Source organism: Perca fluviatilis, chromosome 7, assembly GCF_010015445.1.
Source record: "Perca fluviatilis chromosome 7, GENO_Pfluv_1.0, whole genome shotgun sequence".
Lineage (NCBI taxonomy): Eukaryota > Metazoa > Chordata > Actinopteri > Perciformes > Percidae > Perca > Perca fluviatilis.
Genome location: NC_053118.1, coordinates 19,918,653 through 19,945,175, shown reverse-complemented (window position 1 = coordinate 19,945,175; position 26,523 = coordinate 19,918,653). Strand labels below are relative to the sequence as shown.

Genomic DNA, 26,523 nt, shown 5'->3' with positions numbered 1-26,523 from the left:
TTAGCCATGCAGGTAGTAACAGTTGATCCCATAGAAGTCATGTTTCTTCCCTGTGACTACATTGTCCCTCAGGTTCACAGCAGCACGTGTGATGGAGCTGTTAAAGTTGCGATGGGCCTTCGTCTTACTGAATGAATTTTGAAGGTCCAGGAGGCAGAGAGCTGCGCCTTCTCTACCCACAGTCCCGACTCTGTCCACTGGGCGAATGCCCGCCATGACAGGAGTCCTCGGCAGGATGCAGGGGTTAGAAATACTGTGTGGCAGCTCTCTGCCCTTTGCCAGCTTATCCTGTTCTGAAGCTGCCCTTAAGGATAACTCAACATGTGATTCAATACCTGCCAGATCCTTGGCCACAGATGACTGACTAATGCTAGATACATTTCTTCCAGCTTTATAATACTGTATTTTACTACTTGGTTCATCGTTTACATGCAGCTCGATCAGGCTTTTCTTCTTGTTGACCTCCATCTCTTCCTGGGAAAGTGGCCGGTTGTACAGGTCCAGGGGTCGCTCTGTACCTGCGATAGGGGCAGTGTTAGCCTCTTGGCTGCTCTGTGAGGCGGATTCTTGCCTTGGACTTACATCAAACTGGACTTTGCAGTTTTCTTTCCCTCTGCTCTTATGTGCAGAGCGTTTGCTCTCACTTTTTTGTTTGTGTAGGACCTCCTGGTACGGCTCAGTGCTCCGTGCTTCTGTGGAGCCAGAGCTGTACTTTGATTGACTATGATCCATTTGGTTTGGATCTGGTGCCTCATTACACTTAGCTGTGATCTCTCTTGGCCTATGTTGGTTTATAGCATCTGAAGCAATGCCTTGGTTTGGAGCTGGAGATAGATTTAGGAGTTCAGCCACAGCAGGACTGCAGGTGCTCCCCTGTCTTCTTCTACATTCTCCTCTGGGTTTAGAGGGAACAAACATTGGAAAGGACCTTTCTCTCTGTAGGGAAAGGAATTCAATAGGATTAGTGTTACACACTGTCACTATTGCTGTTAAAGGTGCAATGTTCTCAAGGATTCTACCAGTGGTGCAGTGTGTGAATTCATCCCAGTAATGTCACAGATTTTGTCCTTGAAGTCATCTATCTTTAGAGGATTTGCTGGCCCTGATCCTTTGAAAAATAAAAAATCAATATTACGGTATTTGATTTAAATCATTTAAATGTTAAAATCATGCATATCCTATTACTAGATTATTACATTACAAAGAGGCTTTCATCTTCTCTGTGTTCTTATTTTTCAGCTTCTTGCTCAGGGACTGAACAGAAATTATTGGGGAGGAGTGGCGGTCAGAAAAGAAGGAGAGTTTGTCACAGTTTATAAAAGTGTACTTTGCCACATGCGGAGAACAGAATAGTTCTGTAAATGAAATAGAAGATTCAGGCCCACTCCCCACCCCAAATCAAGTTTGTACAGTCCCTAATATATTAACATACATTTAGGCTTCTTTACCTGTGTGGTGCATTTGGTACGAGGTGAGCCAGTGTGTCCTCTCCAAATTTTTCAGCATGTTGCTTGTCCGCTCAGATATCGACAAATCCCAGTCACGAAGTTTAGGGTTGGGCAACACTGTCTTTGGAGGAGTTGGGTAGAAAACCTGGTAATCTCCCTTCAATGGCTTTGTATGCTGGAAGGAAGATGTTAGAGCATTTAAAAAATTATCAGAACAATATTGTGATTTGATGATTTGTCAAACCTTAATGATAATGTAAAGCCACATATTTCATTACTCACATCGCAGAAGCCGTGTTCTCCGGTCCACATAACAGCTTTCTTCCTGGTGTTCATGGTTGTCTCCAAGACCTCGTGTCTGTATGGACCACCTGCACATGGAAATAAGGACATCTTAAATCTCTCTAAGAACATCTATTTTATCATTCCCCTTTTTCCACAATGCCCTCTCACCTATAGTTTTGCTCAGCAGAGTGATGTCCGGCGCACTATTTGGGATGAGGGGGTTGAGGAATGGTTGGGAGGCAGCTCTGACTCCTATTTTAGGGTCATCTGGAGAGCGGAAGGATGGGAACATTGCAAACTTGGAGATGTGGGACGAATAGGGATGCTCTTTTGGAGTTGCTATCTTTATCATTTTCTCCCTGTTAGAGGAACCAGGAAATGAAATGATTTTGAGGCAGACACAAGAAACCTAGAATGCAAGTTTTTAACTTTGCAAAAAAAAAGCACTCACGCCATATTTACATCAGTTGGTTTTGGTATGCTGAGAAAAGAAATGAAATGAATGTTATCATTCTTGTTAATAATGACAATAGTTATGATTAATCATGGCTACTCACAGCTGGTCATTGAGACAAACTTTACTTTTCTTTCTGCCAGTATTGTAATATCGTTTTTGACTGGTGGTATGCCTGTAAAAGTGAAACAACAATCTATTGGCGCTGCAGTTTATGTATTCCATTTTAAATTTCTACGCAGAATGTTTTTACACTCACTCAGATATGATGGCTCCTCCATTACCAAAGTGATAATGGCCATGTAAATCCGGAGGGATGCCAGGTTTAAGGGAGGACCTGGGCTCCATCTGGCTGCTGGCGCTCTGACTCAGAATAAAGGAGGGTGAAGAAGGCAGGATGAAACACTAGGATGATTAAATGAGGGCGTGAAACCTTTTCTTTTTATCATGAATGTTATACCCACTGGTCTGGTGATAATAACAATACCAATCAGGAGGAGAACAGATGTTTCTACCAGTTTCTTCCTAAATTTAACACAACCAGCTTGGCTCATAAATGAATGGTATGTTTACACACGTTTTAACATAAGTTAAAGCATACTAATGCAAACATGAATGTTTATTTTAATTAAATAAAAACCGTTTTAACTCTGTCACTACAAGATTTAATCAACAACAATTAATCAGAAAGAATCCCTAAAACCCACAGTCATGTTCACTTACCTGGCCAGTGGTTTAGAGATATCAATGGGATAGATTTTTTCAGTCTTTGGTAAATGGCAGAAAAACAGCGGTCTTCTTAGTCCAAATGGATAAATGTAGAAACATTGAAGCCTTCTTTGGCAGAACAGGACTCCCTCATCTTCACTTGTGACCAGTGAGGTTTGTTTGGATTCCTGGCTCAGCCAGAGTGATGGTGTTACATTAAAGAACAATAGCATCGGAGTGAGTGACACCCAATCCAGCCCACAGCACATAGCGTTTAAACCGAGGTGTGGTTTAATTAGCTTTCGTAACACGAGAGACTAAAACAACATCACACATTTTGCTTGATAAGATCAGAAAAAATATCAACTGTAACCTTTGGAAAGTAATTGTTTGTCTATGTCACACTGCTAGGCTTACAGTTGTAATAACTGGGAGGGTCAAAATGTGCTGACATTTCATATTATGTCACTATTTTTATATCCAGTGGGCAATCAGTGCTCCGGATGCCCATCATTTAGTCATCAAGTGCGGATCTGATAATATTACACATTCACAGTTTGGTGAACTCATACAACTAAGCATGGGGTGGAATGAAAATCAAGCTGGGTCCAGCCAGCACACACTGACACCAGATACAAGCTATGTGTGTGTGTGTGTGTGTGTGTGTGTGTGTGGTGTTTGGTTACAGGAGTCGTCTTTCGTTGTGTCCATTCCTCTCCAACATAAAAAGTTATACATTCAAACTGCATGTCCTAGAAAAAGCCACAAGTCTAGAAGACAATTTCAGTCCGAGAATCATCCTGTTCTAATGTCGATTTAGACATAACGTGCTCATTTTGTAGAACATCTTCTTCCAGGATTTAGTGGACGGCTATGCGCTATCCGTGGTGCTATTACTGACTGATTGAGCATGAATAGTGCTAACTTATCAGACACAAAAGACTCAAAAAATAACAAAAGTAACCATAATGCAAAGTGATTTATTCATTTTGGAGTGTGTGTGTGTGTGTGTGTGTGTGTGTGTGTGTGTGTGTGTGTGTGTGTGTTAGGAGAATTTCTAAAACTTTTCATATAAAAATTTGTATTAATCCTCAAACTCCATTCAATGAGATTTTGTCCCAATTAAGGAACCTCATTGTGTCAATCCTTGGTGAGTGAAATAATAGTAAAGCATAGTAATCCCTGATTTTACTACGAGATCCCAGAACATTTCCAGGCCCTCTAAAATGGGACAGCACACCTGATCTGCTCCCCTGTAAACTGCATCTAAATACTTTTCAATCAGCACACATGGAAGACTAATACTATAATCAATGCAGCTGCCTCTCCTTGGACATGACATAGGCTGCTTTCCAAGCTGCAAGGTTTGCCTTGTTTGCTGGCCCTCACAAGACCCATATTCTGCATTCTGCTTTTTAATTGGGATTCCCAAGAGACCCTGTCCAAAGTCTCAGCAAAACACCCAAGACCTATCAAGCAGTCTAAGCCAAGTCCAGTAACCAATTATCCTGCTCTGCCCCAGCGGAGCCGCCGCTCTCCGGATTACATTCCTTGCTGCTGCTGCTGCAGCATTATAAATGTGCCACAGCCTGCAGTGATTACCCTATAATATTAACTTATTGTGCACATGCAGGCAGTGCTTAACCCCTACAGGATTGTACACACCAAATGAAGTTCAACTTAATCTGTAGTTGTTATAGTTACCAATAACCTTGCAAACACTCTGATAAATGAACTTGCTTCTCTCTAAAGGAAAAACATGTAACATTGGGTATTTTCTCCATTAATTTTGCAAATGACCAGTTTAACCCCTTGGGTAAAAAAACCTGCTAGGGACCCAAAAACTAGCATTGGGTCCTTACTCCCAAACCACTACCAGGCCCCAGCCCCAGGTTTGCTGTGTATCTAATAGTTTTTGGTAATTTGATTTAGGAATGTTCTATAAGTAAGCATATAAACTGTCATCAGATTATATTTTTGACACAGGGCCTGTGCAGCAAGTCTTCATACGGAACAATGAAATACTGCAGTTTGTTTCTCAGCGCGCTACAAAATACACCACAATGCATCGACTGTTGCACTGGTCCATGGTGTCAAGGTCAGACTTTTTGTATGCCCTACCATCCACCCACATCCTACCTGAGGGTCAGGGGCCTTGGGCAGACCCTAACCCCTAACCCTACAAACACAGAGGTTGTGTGTGAGTGTGTTCATGTTTTATTGTTTAAATATACATATTTGTCATGTTGTCCCTTTCAAACAAACACCTTACTCTTATTACACACTGTACATAAAAAAATGGTGTCTTGCCTGCACTTTTTAAATATAAAGAAAACATTAAATATGTACTCGGTTTTGATTGGAGACCTGCACAGTTTCTCAGGTGGTAAAGAATGAAGAGAGCGAGTGAACAGCCTATCCTGCAGTTTTTTTTCAATTTCTAAGGAGAATATGTAGGCGCTATGTTTTTCTCCACCTCTGCATAGTATTCCACAAAACCCCCAAGAGACCCAGCTCAATCTCGACTTGACTGACAGCTGTAACGTCTCTCAGGCATCATCGATCCGGTCTCAAGTAAACTGAATCTGTTTGACCACGTTTGCTCCCAGTGTTTCAGGGAGGAATACGATGGGCAGTCTCATAAAGGGGAGTGAATGAATACATGTTTTGAGCACATCACTTCTGTGAAAAACTCGGCTGCAGCCGCATCACCCCGTACTCCTCTCCTCTAACTCTTGTTCTTTTGCATTTGAGTGTCTCATTCGGTTCTCACAGCAGCTTTCACCATGACAACATTTGACTTCTCGGATATAGAGGCGTTTTTGGACTGCCACCCAGATCTCTTCGAGGAGTATCTCGTTCGAAAGGCAAAATGTGATCAAGTTAGCAGATGGTTGAAGGAGCATCAACCGTCGAAACAAGTGTCCACAGCCGAGGAGAAGCGCGGCGCTGCCAGGGACCCGCTCTGGCCGACCAACTCAGACGGGCTCAGGCGCAGATCGTCCCACATGGAGCTGCGAAGGAACTTCGCCCGCTCCAAAGCCACCACCGCACACCGAACCTACGACGAGCATGTGAGCCTGAGCGAACACGAGTCCCAGTCCAGCATGAGGCGCCGTGCGCTCCTGCGTAAAGCCAGCTCCCTGCCTCCGACCACCGCGCACATCCTGAGCGCCCTGCTGGAGTCCAGGGTCAACGTGCCCCAGTACGCGTCCAGCGCCATCGACTACAAATACAGACTTAAGGAAACCAACGAGAGGGAGTTTTTCTTGGAGTTAGTAAAGGATATCTCCAATGATTTGGACCTGACAAACCTCAGTTATAAGATCCTGATCAATGTGTGTATCCTGGTGGATGCAGACAGGTGTTCGCTTTTTCTTGTGGAGGGACCCGCACACAAGAGGACACTGGTGTCCAAATTCTTTGATGTGCACTCTGGCACCACTGTCAGACCATCATCCAGCACCCTGAACTCCAATGAAGTGCAGGTGCCATGGGGAAAGGGAATCATAGGATATGTGGCAGAGCATGGGGAAACTGTAAACATCCCAAACGCATATGAGGTAAAAGTAACTACATATGTACGATAACTACACATTATTTTACTTAGACTAAAGTTAATGCAGAGGTATTTACAGTGAGTGAAGCTATTGCTTAATGATTGACTGGTGTGAGGCTCGCTATTGGGAATAAATGACATAAAGGGGCGCCCCTTTGGCCACATTCATACATACAAAGTATTCACAAGTGAAAGCTGTTTTTGAAGTTGAACTCTGTGAGTTGAGCAAAGGAACGCTCAGTGTAGAAGGGTCACTCAACCTTAAAGAAATGGAGAAAAGACTCTGGGTAATTACATCAGAATAAATATCTCTCTCTATAAGATTCAAAGAAAAAGGCAGGGAAACAAACGTTATAATTCATACCACAAGCCAGATCTTGTCCTATACCATAACGGTTGCACTCTACATCATTATATCATGGCCCTGGGCTGCATGGGAAGCTAGGGCTACATGATAATGCTGATCCCCCTGAGGTCTATTACTGCAATAGTGTAGATATGTGTCAGAGGTATTACAGTTTTTCCTGCTTATAGTAAAAACAAGAGGCCTCCAGCTTCATTGCACGTGACACAAGTGCGTAAACCCCAAATATTTGAAGCAACATATTCATTCAGGACTACAACGTCAAACGTGCTGGCATTTAGGTGTATGTGTGTATATGTGTATTAATGTGGCATTGTGCATGTTTGATATATGTGTAACGTGTTTATGTGAACACTATTCCAGGACCACCGCTTCAGTGATGAGATAGACAAGTTAACAGGCTACAAGACTCAGTCCATCCTCTGTATGGCCATCTGTAACAGTGATGGAGAAGTCATAGGTGTTGTACAAGCAATCAACAAAAATCCCATGGGCACCCCCTTTACCGAGGATGATGAGAAGGTGAGCTGCTGTTATGTCTCAGATCCATGTTGGGATTTATACATTCACCTCCACTTTATTGGCTTTTTATGTAACATCTTCAGTATTATTGCAGTTGGTTTGACCATTAAGGGCATCTTAGAGATGGAGTTAAAATTGGATTCTTGTGGAATACACATTACTATGTCTGGCTGTGCAATATATATGCACACTTAGGAAACACATTTTGAATGATACACTTTCAATTGCTCTGTGAATACTCCACTTGGAATTGGTTTCATAGAATTTATATGTTTTAACAGTTCCCAAGCCTATAAATAGATTTTCATTCCTCCAGATTGTTGATGAGCAAATACTGTTTTTTTCTTCGATTTTCTAACAAGCATCAGCCAATACTAAAGCCACTTTTTTTTAAACTTACTAAAGTAAATGTAACAAGAATTAATCAGAAAGTTGCTTCAATATCGTTTATTTGTTATATAATTGTGCAATACTGTAATTACAACAAAAACCATCAACAACATGTAGGCTATAGTATAATCACTCACACTGTACAGTACTGTGAGGGTTCTAGTCAGCCCTGTCTCCTGTATTTGGCCACAAGTTCTCATCAACATCACATCTTATGTCTTTTCTTTCAGTTGGAATCAGCTGTTTGGAATTATTACTTTGTTTTATTGTAAATATTCTGGTAAAATGTTCTATATATTTCAATATGGTTACTGCAGAAATGCACAAAAACAGCCATCAATCTGTTTTGAATGTGTCTTAACAGGGTGTTGGCATTTGAACAATGTGCTGCAGATTGCAAAGTGTTTGGCAGGTGGTGGTGCATGAATGAGAAAAGAGTTCATATAGTCCACATAGACTTCTGTTTCGCTGACTGTGTGAAGAATTTTGAACAATGCATGTTAGCAATCCAAAAAAACTGTAACATATTGTGTATCTTGAACATGCAAGAAGTACTGTCTTCTTGTTTAAGTGTGTAGCTAGGCAATACAAAAGAAAAGGTGCAACATTTGACTCACTCTGTGTAGGCTAAATACATTGAAAAGACAGAGAGATGCTGGTGCAGTAAATCTCTGTAGTCATCAAACATTTTATGTTTATTCACCTTTGCAAGAGTTCAGGTGCACTGAGATGCAACAGTGTTTGTCCACAAGGTGGCAGAATAAAGTTGTGGAAAATCATCTATTCTAATTAAACTTGTTCTGTGGCCTCCACTTCAAAGAAATCAACTTTAAACAAAGTTTTGAGTTTGCAGTAATGTAAGCCTTTTTACCAGCTAAAACAGTGTGTGTGTGTGTGTGTGTGTGTGTGTGTGTGTGTGTGTGTGTGTGTGTGTGTGTGTGTGTGTGTGTGTGTGTGTGTGTGTGTGTGTGTGTGTGTGTGTGTGTGTCATTATTGCAAAATGGAATCTTGGACTACCACAACAAAGACACTGAAAAAGAAAAAAAACATCTCCGCTTATCTCGACATTTAAGGGCCCTTGATGTCTCACTAAATGTCTTCTTTCTCCAAATCAATACTTCATTAATCTATTTGAGAGGAATTTGTGCAGAGAAGCAGCTAACTCAATCATGACTTTCTACCCCCATCCCCACTCACTCTCTTTGTCTCTTACCTATTTTATACCATTTAGTTTACCATACAAACATTGTTATTGATTATGCATGCTTTTCAGAACTTTTTCTTTCTTCTTACTTTTACTCAGGTACTGCAGATGTATCTACCGTTCTGTGGAATATCGATTTCCAATGCCAAGTTGTTTTCTGAGTCTCGCAAAGAGTATGAAAGGAGTAGGGTAAGAGAATATAAACTGTGCATTTACAAAAATATGTTTGGTTGTTTTATAGCCACTGGAGAATCAATAATAACATTAACATTTTTATGCTTGATTAAAAAATGTAGATGCAAACATATGTCAACACTATGCAATCCACATAAGTCATTAGGGTCCTTTCTCGTTGCCACAGGCTCTGCTGGAGGTGGTCAACGACCTGTTTGAGGAGCAGACCGACCTGGAGAAGATTGTTAGGAAGATCATGCAGCGAGCGCTGACGCTGCTGCAGTGTGAACGCTGCTCTGTGCTTCTACTTGAAGACATCGACTCACCTGTGAGACTCTTAATCAATTCTTACATTTTTCTGACCTCACAGATTCATTTACTTTAACTTTACCATTAATAAATGTAGATTTTCTTATGCAAAACTCTCCTATCTTTGTTTCTAAATGTTGTTCCTGCTAGTTGTGATGATGCATGTTTTATCATTAGGTGGTGAAGTTCTCCAAGACGTTTGAGCTCATGTCTCCGCTGTGCAACGTCGACCATGACATCAGGTGAAAGAGGCATCGTGAAAAAGACAGAATGATTAGTTTATTAATTCTGGGGGCGGTTATACATAGGGGAATGCCAAAACAGCAACATACACCATAAATGGATGTGATGTGCATTCATACAAATCCATAGTAAGATAGTAGATAGCAGGAAGAAAAATAAACTCAGTCAATATTTACTGCTGTTGTGTTGCACGTTTAAGTGCCCAGACCTGACTATTGTTTCCTGTTTGTGTTATTGGCCACATCAGCATGGAGAAGCTATCGTGTTCCGATTGGCTAATCAATAACAGCATTGCTGAGCTGGTGGCTTCCACAGGACTGCCTGTTAACATCAGTGATGTGTGTCAGGACCCACGCTTTGATGCGGAGGTGTGGACAGAATAGTCTGCCGCTTAGACCTATTAGAGCTCACACAAATGCATGGACACACACCACAAACACCAACAAATACAAATGTATGTGTTCTGTTTTAATTAATTTCATAGTCAAAGAAAGAATGTGGGCCCGATCATTTCTCAAACAAACATAAACTCCATTGTCACTGTCTTCCACAGGCAGACCAGGCCTCTGGGTTCCACATTAGATCAGTGTTATGCGTCCCTATCTGGAATCGAACTCACCAGATAATTGGTAAATTGACCAGAAATAATCAGTTTGTCCTCACTGGGATACCAGTTTTCATGTTACAGGAAACTCAACAATGTGTGTGTGTGTGTGTGTGTGTGTGCTTCATGCAGGGGTTGCACAAATTCTGAACCGCCTAGACAGGAAGACGTTCAATGATGCAGATCAGAGACTGTTTGAGGTTTGTTTTTTAATTACAGCTGTTCCATGTAAACTTTGTTTTAAGTGTTCATTGTTGCATTGGATACACATTATGCCATATTTTTAAGGTTCCTTTTATGTGTTTTTTTTTTTCTTTGTGTACAGGCATTTGTGATATTCTGTGGACTTGGAATCAACAACACTATGATGTACAATCAAGTTAAGAAGACGTGGGCAAAGCAGTCTGTAGCACTGGATGTAAGAACTGCAACATATTGAATGTATAAGAAAATAGTAATTGAGGAAAGTGGCTCTCCACATTCATTAGCGTCTCCATCTGGGTTCTGATCTATTGCTTGGTATCTAACCTGAGCAGCCACATTATCCTCAGAAAGCATGGTTCTGCTTCTCTACCATAAATATAAAGATAAGACTACCATACCATAAAGAGAAGTAGGAAAGATAGATTGAATTTAAAATTCTTGGAACATATTATCATCTGCAACAGTGTCTTTTTTAAGAGTTGTTTTAGTCTGTTTTATGTCTCACTGTTTTGCATGATTAATTTTTTTTCAGATGTTGTCCTACCATGCTACCTGCTCCAAGGTAGAAGTTGACAGACTCAAGGTAATCTCAGAGGAAACAACATTTATATATGCACATTATCACTATACTAACTCTCTGAAATGTACAAAATCTGATAAGTGTGAGTGTAACACCTTTTAGTGCTTAGCATCCTACCTTGCTGGCATTGTGTGATTGACAGCTCTGTCCTCTGCCCCCCCTAAGGCAGCTAAGATCCCCCTGAGCAATGAGTTAGGCATCGATGAGTTTCACTTCAACGACTTTTCTTTGGACAATGACGCCATGATCACCGCGTCACTCCGGATGTTTCTGGATCTTGGTGTTGTCCAAAAGTTTAAAATTGACTATGAGGTGAGGCCCTGGTATATGTCCTGTGATATGGCAGTGTGTTTGTATGTATATTCACCTGTATGCCTGTCTTCTTGTAGGTTTTGTGCCGCTGGCTTTTGACTGTGAGGAAGAACTATCGAACTGTGGCGTATCACAACTGGAGACATGCCTTCAATGTGTCGCAGTGCATGTTCGTTATGATCACAGTACGTTTCAAGATTTCCAACTTTCTCATGCCAGAGTCTTGTGTCAGATGTTGCCCCCCTGCAATCTCTCTTTGGGTTTGATTTCCCTCCCTACTGTCAAACTGTCTGATACAGTATAAAGGCAAATTTCCACCAAAAAAACCCATCCAAACTTAGACCCTTGATGAGGATAACACGTTGTTGAGGTTATTTTTAAGTCTCAGTGGACTTATCAACAATCAGTCGCTAAAGAAAACATCATTAGGACGAAGAATCACCAGGAGAAACGTCATTAAGAAAAATTTCAAAAGAGGAATATTTGGGTTAAGCCTCAAAAAGAATGATCAACTTGAATGATCAGGTAAGCTGAGAGCTTGCAAACATCTATAAACAAATTATCAAATTTAGCTCCTGATCAAAGACTTCCCATCCCATCACATCCACCAAATGGCAAAAGCAAGTACAGTATAAATACAATTAAACAGAATAGATAGATAATGATTGGATTGGTAAGAATATGCCTATCTGCTTTATAACAGACAGCCAATTTCCAGGATGTCCTGTCAGAGGCTGAGATACTGGCACTAATGGTCGGCTGCCTGTGTCATGACTTGGACCACCGAGGCACCAACAACGCATTTCAAGCTAAGTAAGTGACGCAGGCCTGAAGTATGATGACGAACAACTGTCCTATAGGTGTCTGAAAGTGTCACTGCTTTGTTTTGTCCTGCAGGACCGGCTCTGCTCTGGCTCTGCTCTACGGGACGTCAGCCACCTTGGAGCATCATCACTTCAACCATGCAGTCATGATCCTACAAAGTGAGGTCAGACCATAATTTCTCATATGTTGATACAGTTTTACTGGTTTAGATGAGTTTTCCTTAGTTTGCTTTCCTTTACCAAGGAGCTGCACGTGTCAAACTTGAAGTGATATAACATATTGTGAACACTTACTCCTTAATGAAATTTGAATTCTAACTTGGATTAGCCAACGAATTGGATCATTTTTACTGTAAGAGAAGCATCAAATACAATGTTGCATGTTACAAATAGCTTCAATATCACATGGTGTCATGGTGTTTTTTTATGTTTATTTTCTAGTCTGTACAATAATGGCTCAATGCCACACACCACAGCTTTAAGTTTTGACAGCCAACTTAATACGAAAACACATACAAAACATCAAAAACACAAATGTACACAATAAAGAACACCAAAAAAAACTTAAAAAAAGGGACCTGATCATCCATGACTATGCCGGATCCCTCTTTGGAGAGTTTTAACATACAATTTGTCTTTGGGCTACTGGAAAGCCACTGGTGTGCAGTTTGAGTTTTGGGCCGGTGCTGGTAGGCAGCAGCACTGACCACCAGTGACATTATGAGACTGCTTTGATCAGTTTGATCATCAGGAACTGTGTTTTCTGTTGATTTATTTTAACAGAGGGCAGAGAAAGTCTATACACATTGCTAATTAACATTGATAATGGGTGCCGCATTTGACAGTGAGCAATGACTTTACCAATGCATTGGCCTTAAGGAGACATTAGCCACTATATAATAGCTACTATTATTCATCCTTACCTGCTTTTGTGTGTGTCCCTACTGCATGCTATTGTATTTGTTTTTCTCACAGGGTCACAATATCTTTGCAAACCTCTGCTCTAAAGAGTATAGCAACATGATGCAACTATTGAAGCAGGCTATTCTCTCCACAGACCTTACTTTGCACTTTGAGTAAGTGGTCTTTTTAATGGATTCAGAGCTTAAATACGTCATGATTATATAATAAAACTGAAATAGGTTGGATATTGTGGTTGGTGAAAACTGTGTATTTTTTTGTCTTTTACCTTTTCTGTATCCTTGACTGTCTCATTGCATTGTAAGGCGCAGAACCAAGTTCTTTGAGTGTGTTCTGTCTGGAGAATTCAGCTGGACAGATGAAGGACACAGAGAAGTTCTCAGGTTTCTACCTTTGTGCTAAATAAAAATGTCCTGTGCCAATATCACTTTAACAGTAAAGAATAAAACAAGCAGCTATAAATGAGCTTTGATGTCATCGACAGGTCGATGCTGATGACAGGATGCGATCTGGGTGCGGTCACTCGTCCTTGGAAGATATCCAAACAGGTTTAATTTTTCTCACATCTGTGCTTTTATGTTTGAGGGCTTGGAAATGTAAAACTATAGGTGGAATTTAGTTAAACAAAGGACCTGTTTGCATGTTCTACCTATTTCATACTGGCAGTTTTAGACTCGAGAAATGTGCATGTTCTCTGTGAAAAATACAGGAATTTTCCTTGCTATACAAGTAAAAGTAAATTGAGCACAACATATAGCAAAAGGCATGCACCTACTAGCTTTGCGCTCTATGTTTTAACATCAAAATGTTAAATCATGTTTGAGTAAAATAAGGAAATAATGATTTATGGCATTCATGTCCCAAGGTTGCAGAGCTGGTGACGAGTGAATTCTTTGAACAAGGTGACAGAGAGAGGTCTGAGCTTAAGTTGACCCCAGCGGTAAGTAAGCAAGCTTTCAAAGTCTCATCTCTCACTGGGATTTTTTTTTCACTTTTCACACAGATTTCTATCTCATACAGAGTTGCCTGCACACACTCATGTTCTTAAATTATGAGAAATGTTTTGGATGACAGAAGATTATTACCCTTTCTGTAGGCCATATTTGACCGCAATCGCAAAGATGAACTACCTGCCTTACAGCTGGAGTGGATAGATGGGATATGTAAACCCCTTTACCAGGTAGCTAACCCTTGATGTCTGAAGTTAACTGTGGGTCTCATTTTAAAAATCACAAAAATAAAAGCATAATTTGGGAGTTTTGAATATCAACTGTATTCTCATGTGTCACTCCCAGGCAATGCTGAAGCTCAACAGGAAGTTGCAGCCGATGGTCGATGGGATAGATGCCAATCGAAATAAATGGCAGAAGCTCTGCTCATCCTATCAGGAGACACGCAGATTCTCAGTGTCCAATCAGAGTGCTGAATCAGATCAGAGCCCTGAGCCCCATGAAGATGCAGAAACAAATCAACAGCTAGAGACTCTGAAGCCAGTTGAAAACGCCACTTTTGAGTTAAAGTCGAAGTGCAGTCAGGATCTGAGGTGCAGAGTAAACAAAGGTTCCTGTGATGATTAACCAGCATCAGCTGGCAACATGACATCTGCAGGAAAAAGTAAAGAAAGCTATACATGTATAGGTTTATCCATTAAATGGCTCACATGGGACTCTTCCCATGCCCTGTGACTTTCTAACACATGCACTTCCCCAAAAAGGATTTCTTTTTAAATCTCCCAAGTGTCACTGTGTTAAACTCAGGAGCGTGAAGAATACCAGTATAACTAAATTTCAAAGGGCAGTTTCCACTTTGTATCTATCTATCTATCTATCTATCTATCTATCTATCTATCTATCTATCTATCTATCTATCTATCTATCTATCTGAAAGCTTTTCATTACTAAGGTGTACATTATACGAATGAGAGAATAGTGTTGAAACCAAAGAGGGCCACTTATTACTGTAATGTGTTCTAATGGGAACTGCCTCAAAACCACAAGCCCATTGGAACGCCTTTACAAATCAAAACAGGAATCACTGGAAGCACTGTGATTTCTCTCACATAAAAACGCAAATTGCCATTATGAATGTAGACCGGAGCATGATCTTGTTCCTGAATGTTTCTTACTGTCTTACCTCAGTTGCAAATCTTTGACTGCATGGCATTATTTTTAATGTTTGTAGGTTTACCAAGCCTTCTGCCGTCAGCTTCTGTGAATTGCATGTGTATCATGAAAACCTTGTATCTCTAGGTAAAGAATTAGGCAGATAAGTGTGAAAGACCAAATGTTAGTGTATTGATTTTGTAAGGAAGGTCACTGATAACATCCTAACTCCTCAGGCCAACCCACCCTTGCCAATATACTGTAGTCCAGAGAATACTACAGATCCAAGACCTGCGGGACTGTCTGCTACTTCAGCACCATGGACAGCGCCATGGACCTATCAATACACAGCACAGTTAGGCTACTGATATTTCAGAGCCATTGTTGGGCCATAGATTCTAACTTGCACACACCTTATTCAGATAAAGGATCAATGAAAATAACATATTCAACTAAACAACCCCTCTATCCCTGCACTTTCTACTACTAGGGGCTGAAGAGGGAGGTGGAATGTTAACTAGGGGCATGCATTTTGGTCATTTTTCTAAGAAGGGGCATCTCATCCCCGTTCAAATCGCCTAATGCCTGTATGTCCATAATGCCTGATCTACATTCTGTTTACAAGAGCCCACATATAACTGTAACTGTTACTGATAGGCGAATGAGTACAATGTGTTACAGTAAACCCCAGGATGCTAGTGATGACTCCACACTGCATTAGCTGAGCCAAGTTTGGCTAGTTTTATTGTTCTACAGTATATATCTATAAGCTGCAAACAACAGCATGAAAAACATCTGTGAGTTTGTCTCACTCTGGGTAAGAAGGAAAGATTTCTCCAAAAACTGAACAATGCCTTTAGAAGACTTCAGTATTGTACAGTACATATAAAGTACAAATTTTAAGGTTCTTATAAAGCAGAATGTGTATGTATTCATTTGTTTCCATTGTTTGAGATTCATCACAGTGTTTTGTAGTTCTGGGCAGCATGCCGATTAGGTTGAAACTGCATGTATCATGTTTGATGTTAAAACTGGACATTATCTTGATGCCTTTGACTGCCCTATGAGATTTGCTTTGCATGAAATTACTGTAAAGGAAATACTAAGTGTTGATATGTAAGCGTATTTTTGCTGCACTAATTGTTGTTGAGAACAGATAAAGATTTCTATTTTCGATCACAAACTCTACCAAAATGATATTCATTATTTCTCATACATCTAGATTTATGCAAGATGTAGAATTGACATTTTCTCCTGGTATTTATAACTGTCCACTAAAAAAAATAATATTATTAGAGAAGACAGGAAGAGAAGAAAGTGCTACATTTATGATAAAAGGGAGTAACTCAATCTCCAGCTGGTTTTGTGAATAAAAGGCTGTGGCATAGAAACTGAATATTTGTTGTAATTTGTGATTTATACATTTATGTAGATTTCCATGGCTATTGTTCACAATTACTGCAATTGCAAACAGTGGATTGTAGGAACGCTTACTGACAAAACTGTGACACTCATACTACTATATGAGGGAGGCAAGAACAACAGATGTGTGAGTGTGAACTAGACTAGGATCCAAAATGGTTTAAAATACTGTACCAGTCACAAAGTGATTGACAAAACAAACACAATACATGAATGAATATGACTAAAGAAAAAGGAGAACACTTATATGATGATGATATTATATGACAGAATTACTAAAGTAACTCATTTAGGCTACATAATATAAAGTGCATTAACATGTTGTAAGCAGAGGGCCAAGGCCAAGGGTGCATTCAGCCAGTGCTGCCTACCCGAAACAGCAAAAGTGGAGCTACGCCTGAGGGCTGACTGAACAAACATGTTGCTGTGACAATGTTGCAGAGACAACTATGCAGGTATGTGACAGACTGCTCACATATAGTTTATCAAATGTCAACATCTGCTCACTGTATGACTTGGCTGTTTGCCAATACTGATTATTAATAGTTGAAGTTCAAAATATTTCTTCTTATTGTTCGTGTCATACTTGAGTTTCAATGTATATGGATATTGATAGCTTTTACTGAAATCAGTATTTGCATTTCTGATGCTCTGCAGTCCTGTGATTACACCATGTACTTGGAATTTAGCTTGATAACAGAGTGCAATATCAATTAAAATGTTAACAAGAACCTTTGAAATCATCTTATCACGAAGCTGAAAGAACAAAGCTCATCTGTGAACAAAAAAATCACCAGTAAGAAAAACACGTGTGACCTGAAAAAGGTGATGCTAAAGGGTAACTCATCCACAAAGCAAACAAAACACATGCTACAGCCTCACAGAGAGCACATTGCAGAGAGATTATTTACATATTCATAGAGTCTCTTTTAAATCCAGTTATTCATCTGTGGAGTGTTTGATGTTGATTTTGATAAGGCAGCGAGGTGAGGCAACAGTAGCAGAAGGGAGAAGTGTTTAAAACTCAGTGCAGCTCGAACGCGCATGCAGCCGCCAGCTGCCAAACCATAGCCAACGCCAGGCCTTAATCCATAATTTAACATGGATTGAGTTTATTCTCCTCAGGGTCGATGATCAGTGGAGAGCCGGATGGAGAGAGGAGGGAGAACCTTCCAAACTCATTTTAGATACAGGGCCATATTCTTTGATCTCTCTCCCTCTCTCTCCACTCCTATTTTTTTTGTTTTATCTCCCTCACACACAGACACAATGTCTTTCACTCGTAATCAGTCTGACATTCTGTAGTGTACAATATGTACACACTGACAAACAGATGCAAAGCTCTAAATGACTGGGTGATAAACAAACACCATGGAGAGAGAGACTTGTGTAATGTTAAATAATCTCTAAGATATTCATTCACCTTGTATCCTGGGCCATTTCTTACAGTATGAGAGGGAGGCTGAAAATAGAAACCAAACCAATATCTGAGAATGAGTTACAGTGAAGGTATTAAACACGTTGTGTGTAAACATAATCACTATAATGAGATTGCTCTTTACTGCCGCTTTGTAAATCTAGAGGAAATGTCCTATATCCATTTTTAGAAACTAGACTGTGGCGAGCAAAGCCATGCAAATGTAATAGTGTGAAGTAGACTATAAATATTAATACATACTCTCAATACTAATGGTAATGTACCAGGAATAGCTTTGTTTGCCTCATGATTATTTATTTTGTGCATACATTTTTAAAGATACAACAGTGAAACTCTATTATGAGCATTTTTTTTTTAAAGATAGCACTGGCAGGCATCCGTGCGATGGCTTCAATAATCAAATAATCACCCAGCACATCATGAAGGTTAGAGCTTGAATACAATCAACAGGAAACTATAGGGCAGATAAAAATGCAAATACTTATTAAATGGTTGTATAAAACTATTTTACTATTATACACCAGTGAGTGACCTATCCTTGTTTACTACTAATAGTAAAAGTAAGCGGATCATTTACAGTGGGGCAAAAAAGTATTTAGTCAGCCACCAATTGTGCAAGTTCTCCCACTTAAAAAGATGAGAGAGGCCTGTAATTGTCATCATAGGTACACTTCAACTATGAGAGACAAAATGAGAAAAAAAAAATCCAGAAAATCATATTGTAGGATTTTTAATTAATTAATTGATAAATTCCTTGGTAAAATAAGTATCTGGTCACCTACAAACAAGCAAGATTTCTGGCTCTCACAGACCTGTGACTTCTTCTTCAAGAGGTTCCTCTGTCCTCCACTCGTTACCTGTATTAATGGCACCTGTTTTAACTTGTTATCAGTATAAAAGACACCTGTCCACAACCTCAAACAGTCACACTCCAAACTCCACTATGGCCAAGACCAAAGAGCTGTCAAAGGACACCAGAAACAAAATTGTAGACCTGCACCAGGCTGGGAATCTGCAATAGGTAAGCAGCTTGGTGTGAAGAAATCAACTGTGGGAGCAATTATTAGAAAATGGAAGACATACAAGACCACTGATAATCTCCCTCGATCTGGGGCTCCACGCAAGATCTCACCCCGTGGGGTCAAAATAATAGGTGACGGTGAGCAAAATTCCCAGAACCACACAGGGGGACCTAGTAAATGAACTGCAGAGAGCTGGGACCAAAGTAACAAAGGCTACCATCAGTAACACACTACGCCGCCAGGGACTCAAATCCTGCAGTGCCAGATGTGTCCCCCTGCTTAAGTCAGTACATGTCCAGGCCCGTCTGAAGTTTGCTAGAGAGCATTTGGATGATCCAGAAGAGGATTGGGAGAATGTCATATGGTCAGATGAAACCAAAATAGAACTTTTTGGTAAAAACTCAACTCGTTGTGTTTGGAGGAGAAAGAATGCTGAGTTGCATCCAAAGAACACCATAACTACTGTGAAGCATGGGGGTGGAAACATCATGCTTTGGGGCTGTTTTTCTGCAAAGGGACCAGGACGACTGATCTGTGTAAAGGAAAGAATGAATGGGGCAATGTATCGTGAGATTTTGAGTGAAAACCTCCTTCCATCAGCAAGGGCATTGAAGATGAAATGTGGCTGGGTCTTTCAGCATGACAATGATCCAAAACACACCGCCCGGGCAACGAAGGAGTGGCTTTGTAAGAAGCATTTCAAGGTCCTGGAGTGGCCTAGCCAGTCTCCAGATCTCAACCCCATAAAAAATCTTTGGAGGGAGTTGAAAGTCTGTGTTGCCCAGCGACAGCCCCAAAACATCACTGCTCTAGAGGAGATCTGCATGGAGGAATGGGCCAAAATACCAGAAACAGTGTGTGAAAACCTTGTGAAGACTTACAGAAAACGCTTGACCTCTGTCATTGCCAACAAAGGGTATATAACAAAGTATTGAGATGGACTTTTGTTATTGACCAAATACTTATTTTCCACCATAATTTGCAAATAAATTCATAAAAAAATCCTACAATGTGATTTTCTGGATTTTTTTTTTCTCATTTTGTCTCTCATAGTTGAAGTGTACCTATGATGAAAATTATCATGCTTTGATATCATGCTTTGGGGCTTTTTAAGTGGGAGAACTTGCACAATTGGTGGCTGACTAAATACTTTTTTGCCCCACTGTAGATACTAATGTTTGACATGCATCCCCACATTCACAGTACACATCAGCTTGTGTTAATTGTGCAAACAAATGTAAAAGAAGGCATATTAGCTTCAGGGTTTATTCCTGACCTTGGAAACAGCAGCTGACAAACCAATCTCACCATAACGTCTATTTGGTAGCTACATTTAATCATCATATTAGTAAAATTGTTCTTGCTGTGAGTAAATTAAAATGAGAAGATTGTCTGCCCATTCAAACTTTCAACAGTGAACAACTTCTGTCTGCATTTTATTTTGTTCATGCCAGACTCCATAGTTTTTTTCCTCTAAATATGGTTGGTTGAACACATAACTTCCTATTGACCAAGTGGATTTACCATAGATCAAACAGTCTGTTTTATGCAATATAACATGTACATTATGACTATGGTGTGCAGGTTTTACCATTATAAACAAACCAGAAGCAGTAGCGGGTTTTGATTATAGCTCCAGTGACAGGGGAATTAACAACTGTACAATCACTGGGTCACAGATGTTTTTTTATTGCAGAGCCAAGAGTGAAAACATACAAAAGGAGGGAAGGCCAGGCTATCATTATGAAGTATAATGAGTTCTAACCTCATGATTTCCTGTGGACATCAATAGAGCTGTTCTTCATCCTTGAGTGCAGAGATACAGTCACAGCTACCTTACAAACAAGCCTTTGAACATTTACAGAACATCATTTCATTCTCTCTCTGACTTGAGATAAGAATAGATGCTTATGGTTGATTATCCTGACAGATAAATCAAGATGTGCTGTACTGCTTAACATTTGAACCAACCACTGTTACAAGAGATGCCTGAAACACTTTGACACAAAAGAAAATCTCATCAGTTTGCCCTGGACTGACCACGGCTAGATGGGAACCCCAGGTGGAAAGACTTACAGAAATGTACTGCTATGGAATAGGCTTGTGTTGATTTATAGAGTGTGGTCTAGACCTACTCTATCTGTAAAGTGTCTCGAGATAACTCTGTTATGATTTGATACCATAAATAAAATTGAATGGAATTGAATTGATTATCTAAGTGCCAAGGGCTGTTTGTTCATGCAGTCTTTTAGCACTGTTAGCACCATTAGTGCGGCTAGCAGTGCTAGCTGCCGCTATTTGATGTTAAAGGTGGGAGCCGTGTGGAGGCAATCCCGGCTGAGACTGAGTTACATTCTGAAAGTTATGTAGCCTAAAGCACTTTTAAGGATTGGCACTTTAATCATAACATATACTGTATCTGGTGCATACGGTTTACTTTGACTCTGCTGCTATTACAGTATCACACCACTGTCACTTTATCAGCACCACCCTGTATACTAGTATATCTAATTCAAAGAATGGCAAGAGACTTGCGCTGAGTTCCAAATCGCACACATTTTTCTTTTTACTTTTAGTATGTACTGTAGTTGCCCTTACAAAGTATGCACTGTTACATGCAGTGTGCATACAATTGGGACATAGCCTACTACTCCATAAAATCAAATAATGTCAGAATCATTGTTTTAACATATCTTGTTCTCATTGGACCAACATGTGTTTATTTCATTTAGAGTCATGTCCAACAAACATAAAGCAATCATTTAATGACTAGAAACACAATAAATTCATTTAATACCATATTGCTAATGAAACATGTGACCTAGTTGATTTTTTTTAGTGGAGATTGGTGCGTGTTTGCTCTTTGCCGTTTACTGCACTGCCTTGCATGGCTGTCTGTCATAATCAAAGCATCCACAGTGTTATGACATGGAGATGAATAATTGATTCATGGAGACGGCTCACTGGTTATGTAATAGTAGACCCAGTGAAGCATCAGACAGGGCTCGAGTCTGACACTGTGCTGCAAGTGAAGAAAGAAATGTTACTACAGCTTGTTGATATTTGCTTTGTGTGTATTAAAATGTACATAATTAATCAGACTGGTGTGATTACAACGCACACTTTATAAATGTAGAGATGTTAAAGACAAAACACTATAGCTGTTTTTTTACGTTTATTAGTGCAGCAACAACATCACATCAGAGTATCGCACTCCTCAAAGGATGCAGATTCAGGGTTGCAAGTGTTAAGCAAACAATTGCGAGATTCTTGAGCAACAGTAAGCAGTCTCTCACATGAAGCTTTTACTCATACATCTGACTGGAACTGAAATAATGAACAAAATGTATTATGCATGTGTTTTTTAATTCACATTTATAGATTTGATGAATTGGGGATTTCATTTTTAAATTAATTCTTTACTAGGAACATATGAGCTAAAACGATTAGTTGTTTAATCAATTGGCAGAAACTTATTCAGCAACAAGTAAGTGATTTTGATGCAAAAACATTTTGCTAAAATTAGCTCCTCAAATATGAAGATTTGCTGCTTTTCATTGTGTTATATCATTGTATCACTGGGACCTATCTTCGGCTCTAGGAAACAGTGATGGGCGTTTTCACTATTTTATGATGTTTAGTAGACCAAACAATGAATTGATTCATCAAGAAAATAGTCATCAGAATAATGGACAATGACGTTAATTGATAGTTTCCACATTTTTTTTTTTTTTAACTTAAATAAATAAAGTTATCTGACTATAAGAAAGGGTAAGGCAGGATTAAAAGTGTTCATGTTTGGTGGCAAAGATTTCCATCTGGACACAAAAGCATGGTAAACGTTAAAATATGTGATGTGTTAATTTGTATGTAAATATTACTGAATTGGTTGCAGCCATGCTGCTACTTGACATTTTGTTTAGTTTTGCCTCCCTCAAGTGGTGAATAAGGGCACCGGCATTACTGGGGAGCAAGTAAACGGTATTCCCATTGAAAATAAATGTAGAAATCAGGTTGAATGGGAAATTGACAATAACAAAGCTATTTAATGCCCCACAACACAACTGAATTGCATTGTTGACAACAGCTGAATTAGATGACAAACTGACTTTTTAATGGAAGAAAAATAGAGAGAAAAAGAGAGAGAAAAATTAAGAAGTGAGATATGTGAGTGCATGTCACTAACCTGAGAGACAACCAGCACAACAACACATAACATCTGTAGTTCATCTCCTGACAGTTTACTCTGCATTGTCATTTAGTCCTTTACTTCGTAGTTTTCATGTTTTGTTTTTTTCTTTGTTTTCTTTCTTACATTTGACACTTACGATTTAATATTGATATACTGTTGTTTTCTTAGTTTTTATTTTAAATTAATATATTTTAGTTTACTCAATTAATTGTATGTATGTATTTCTTCTCATCTTATCCTTGATAATTTGGCAATATTGTTTTCTGACATTCATGCCAGTAAAGCAATTTGAATTGAAAATTGAGATTGAGAGAGAGAGAGAGAGAGAGAGAGAGAGAGAGAGAGAGGGTCGAGCATGTGCTCTTGACCAATGCAATGGATTTGACTAGAGACTTAAAAAAAAGGGGGAGGGTGGATATCCAGAGTATCCCCTTCCAGCTGGGAACGCAGCCTCCCCAATGACAGGCCAGAGCTGGATTCCTTCAATGAAAAGCCCTTTGATTGTTGGCAGGAACTCCTCTGGTTTAGTTTAATGGCTGTCAGCTCTGTCAGGGTGATGGACGGGCGGGTGTTTCACCCCCGATAGAAACAAGCCCCTCCAGCGAGCCGCTGACTTTCAGAGAGCAGGACCTCTGCCAGTCAACTTCTAACCTCCTCCCAAACAGATGGAAACAACCAAAAGTGAGAAGGAGTGTACAAGTGATGCAAAGTCAGCCAGCAAAGAATAAATACTGCTCAGTCTAGAGTTATATCAAGAAGGGTGATGTTTTCTTGGCCATTTTAACCAACTTTTAAACTTGCTTGTGAACATCACTATGTGATAGTGAGAAAGTTTGAAGTTTTTGAAGTTGTCAATGGTCAATATAATATCAAACCAAGCTACAGAGACAAAGCTCTTTAGGTTTTATTTTCAAACACGTTCTAAATTATGCGTTGACTGTTGACTCTCCTACAGGCAATCACTCCATTATTACACAAGGCCAGATAGACTTTTGTTTTTGCCTCTCTACCTTTAACTAAAACATGTTTTTATTCATATTTATATTGATTTTGGACATAATGTAAGTTTTTACCAAAAAAGATCAAAAACGGGTTAAACTTTACAAGTAAGGGTTAAAAGGTTTCTGGCGTCACTTGTCTCTGAGAGCTCCAGCTCTACTACAGTGTTCAGCTCGAATTGCAGCCCCTTAACGCACCACGTTCCATGGCTGACCACACATGAGTGGCAGCTCAGGTCATCAGTTTGCCTGGGAGAAGAAATTATAAACATGGCAAATATGTACACTGAGCTTAAACCCCACTGAGCTCAGTCAGACAGCAGTATTTCTCTTTTCTCTTGCTTCATCCCTCTCCAACTCACATGCACACACAGAATACAAGACAATCAACTCTAGTTGTTTATATTAACTTTAACTTAGCCCTGGGCTCCATGGCGTGATTCATTGCTCGCCATCATCGTAGCAGGCTTTCACACAGAGGTGGTCTTTTTCATTGCAGAGAGGCAGCTCTGGGTTTGTGTGGGCATCCAGCCAGCTCTGACCCTCGAACTTGGGAAAGCAAACAGGGAATTTCTGTCTACAGGAGCCTCAGTCAGCTGTCATCCTCTCTTCTCTCTGACTATAAATGTTATTATTGCACATTCTGGCTTTTGATAATATGCTACTGTATTTCCATAATACTGTATATGTATATACATAGATTCATGTTTATATGATTGCCTTTTTTGTACAGCCCTTCATGGTCCCCAGAGAATGAATCCTACTGACTACCTGGCTTTTCCTCTAGCACCACCATGAGATTGATATTTGTGATTTTTCTTAAGATCTTTTTGCTTTTTGGTATTTGAAATATGAAAAATGGTCAACATTACCTGCATAGCATCAGCATGTTAGCATCGTTATTGTGAGCATTTTAGTATCTGACATTTGCATTTAGCTCAGAGCACCACTGTGCCTAAGAACAGTCTCCCACTAACATCTGGCTTTTGTCTTTAGTGGGAAAGGTTACAATTAGCATTCATTCCCGGGACAAATGACTCTGCAGTAGTCACAGGTATTTATTGGCTCCAGCTCTGGCGCAATGCTATGCTATCTCAGCCACAAATTTCATCAGTCTCCATGAAAGCAGTGTTCGAACATGGTTCAATATAGTCTGCACCAAGTTTGCAAGACAAACTAAATAAGTAACAGATATAAAAAAAAGAATTAACCACCAGTTACGCAGATTTCCCCACATTTAAAAAACCTGCATATACACGCTAGTGTTGGTGGGAAAAAGGTATAACAGTAGGTGAGATAAATCTGCATGCGTGTTTAAGCTAAACTATGTAAAAAGGCTTTCTATGAGACTGTCCTCCCCTGAAAAATGCTCCCATAGGTCATTTGTTCAAGCAGCAATTACGACTCATATTTACGTTTATAGTGGCGGTGCCCTCTAGTGGCCGTAGTAATTATGATAGGAGCAAATCATAAAGTAATGTGACAAAGTATAGGACTGCAAAGTTCCATATAAAAAAGTTTTGGGTGGTGGATGGGTCAAACAGAAACAGGACCCAGGAGACCAGGGTTCGAGTCTATTTGAAAATAAAAAAGTAAAAAGTGAGATTTTTTTTTTTTTACTTTACGGAACAAACGGAGCTACGTCACATTTAGCGTCACATGCATAACCGGAAGTGAAGTAATGTCTGAAATTAATTTGGGAATAAAAGATTTTTTTTTCCCTAAATAGGCCTTTGTTCACAGTAGACATTTTGGCTTGTCACAGCAGGTGTAATTGTTAACATTAAAAAGGACTGAATTCCATTTGGGTGAGCTGGTGCCAGCTGGGTCCTGGTACATTTTTACTGGAACAAAATGTGTTTCTCCTGCTGTGACAAGTCAAAATGTCTGCATGAAAATAGCAGCTGGGTTCCCCAACTTTGAAATTTTGATATTCTTTTAGTTTTACATGTATCCTGTAGTATTTCAAAGCTGAGATACAGTAGTATAACTTTCAAACACATTACTTCTTAAGTTTTCCACGACTTGATAAATAAATGAGTAATTCTTATTTATTGTAATGCTTGTCTAGTTGCACCATTCAAAATGTAAACTTGAGACTATTTACTTTACATGCTACTAGGACTGCACCCCCCACCTCCCCCCAACACCACTCATACACTCTCATACACTCTGAACTCAGGGACTGCACATTTCACTTCCTCCTGTTTGTTTATTTATTGCACTACACCGCTCTACCTCACC

At 39.7% G+C, this 26,523-nt stretch overlaps 2 protein-coding genes across 2 annotated transcripts; one reads left to right on the top strand and one right to left on the bottom strand.

Annotated features, from left to right (window-relative positions):
• On the bottom strand, window positions 1-2,189 carry LOC120561951 (uncharacterized protein C7orf31). The gene is made up of 5 exons (XM_039805300.1): window positions 2,185-2,189; window positions 1,902-2,092; window positions 1,731-1,819; window positions 1,449-1,623; window positions 1-824 (listed from the first exon to the last, which is right to left on the bottom strand). The coding sequence occupies exons 1-5, from the start codon at window positions 2,187-2,189 to the stop codon at window positions 1-3; spliced, it is 1,284 nt and encodes a 427-aa protein (XP_039661234.1).
• A 3,492-nt stretch (window positions 2,190-5,681) lies between these two features.
• pde11al (phosphodiesterase 11a, like) lies at window positions 5,682-16,474 on the top strand. Its single transcript, XM_039804864.1, has 20 exons — window positions 5,682-6,458; window positions 7,182-7,340; window positions 9,034-9,123; window positions 9,296-9,436; window positions 9,595-9,659; window positions 9,908-10,028; window positions 10,214-10,289; window positions 10,397-10,464; window positions 10,590-10,682; window positions 11,001-11,051; window positions 11,214-11,360; window positions 11,438-11,545; window positions 12,064-12,173; window positions 12,258-12,348; window positions 13,160-13,260; window positions 13,411-13,488; window positions 13,590-13,653; window positions 13,971-14,045; window positions 14,202-14,285; window positions 14,401-16,474. The coding sequence occupies exons 1-20, from the start codon at window positions 5,682-5,684 to the stop codon at window positions 14,680-14,682; spliced, it is 2,781 nt and encodes a 926-aa protein (XP_039660798.1). The 3' UTR covers window positions 14,683-16,474.
• Window positions 16,475-26,523: the final 10,049 nt, after the last annotated feature.

Coding starts and splice junctions, on each gene's coding strand:
- pde11al (XM_039804864.1), top strand. CDS start 5,682: ATGACAACATTTGACTTCTCGGATATAGAGGCGTTTTTGGACTGCCAC. Junction 10,290..10,396: donor TCGAACTCACCAGATAATTG/GTAAATTGACCA, acceptor TGCTTCATGCAG/GGGTTGCACAAATTCTGAAC. Junction 11,546..12,063: donor GCATGTTCGTTATGATCACA/GTACGTTTCAAG, acceptor GCTTTATAACAG/ACAGCCAATTTCCAGGATGT.
- LOC120561951 (XM_039805300.1), bottom strand. Junction 1,624..1,730: donor GAGAACACGGCTTCTGCGAT/GTGAGTAATGAA, acceptor TCTTCCTTCCAG/CATACAAAGCCATTGAAGGG. Junction 825..1,448: donor GTACCAAATGCACCACACAG/GTAAAGAAGCCT, acceptor ATCTATCTCCAG/CTCCAAACCAAGGCATTGCT.